The sequence below is a fragment of the Phaethon lepturus genome, unplaced genomic scaffold (assembly GCF_000687285.1).
Source record: "Phaethon lepturus isolate BGI_N335 unplaced genomic scaffold, ASM68728v1 scaffold31666, whole genome shotgun sequence".
In the NCBI taxonomy this organism is placed as follows: domain Eukaryota; kingdom Metazoa; phylum Chordata; class Aves; order Phaethontiformes; family Phaethontidae; genus Phaethon; species Phaethon lepturus.
The window spans coordinates 752-1,364 of NW_010544639.1; the positions used below are offsets into that span (position 1 = coordinate 752).

The window sequence follows — 613 nt, forward strand, 5'->3', positions numbered from 1 at the left end:
TGGCTTGGCAGGTAGCGCCGCCATACCTATCAACGGGGTGCCAACAGCAGTAGCCGGCAGCGTGTCAGATACGATGATGAGGAAAACCGAGTAGCCCAGCAGGAGGGTGATCTTGAAAGAGACCCTCTCGCCACTGTTGGGAGGGAGGTAGAAGCCCACGATGTCTATAACCATCAGGAAGATGCTGGGGAGCAGCAGGCTGACGGTGTAGAAGAGGGGGCGTCTCCGGATGACTACCTGCAGGACAGGGAGACAGGAAAGGCTCAGCAAAGGGTTGAAAGAAGGGCTTGAGCCCGTGCAGCTCTCCGCCAAGGCAGGCGAGGATGGTGGGACGGGCTAAGGTGAGCCGGAGGAAGGGCTCAGCACCGAGAGCCTCCTGCCTGCGGGCAGGAGCACTGCAGCACGGAGCAGCTGCGTGACCGAGCAACAGGAGCCGGGGCAAGACCCTTCCCCAGCACCCCATCCCTGAGAAGCGCGGCGCCCGAAGAACCTTACGTAGAACTTCATCTCGGCGTAGCTGTCGCTGCTCTTGACGCTGAACTCCTGGAAGCGGCTGAGGACGTAGAGCAGCTCCCACTCGCCCTGGTTCATGAAGACGCTCCGGTCGAACTTG

At 61.2% G+C, this 613-nt stretch overlaps 1 protein-coding gene across 1 annotated transcript in view; it reads right to left on the reverse strand.

The window, feature by feature from the left end:
* Window positions 1-613, reverse strand: part of LOC104622083 (5-hydroxytryptamine receptor 3A-like) — a gene marked incomplete at both ends in the record, with an annotated part of 2,892 nt that overhangs the window by 746 nt on the left and 1,533 nt on the right. Inside the window, 2 exons of the mRNA XM_010288744.1 lie at window positions 27-237; window positions 496-613. The exon at window positions 496-613 is cut by the window's right edge and continues 67 nt beyond it. Of these exons, the coding sequence (XP_010287046.1) occupies window positions 27-237; window positions 496-613 (329 nt within the window). The remainder of the gene's footprint in view (window positions 1-26; window positions 238-495) is intronic.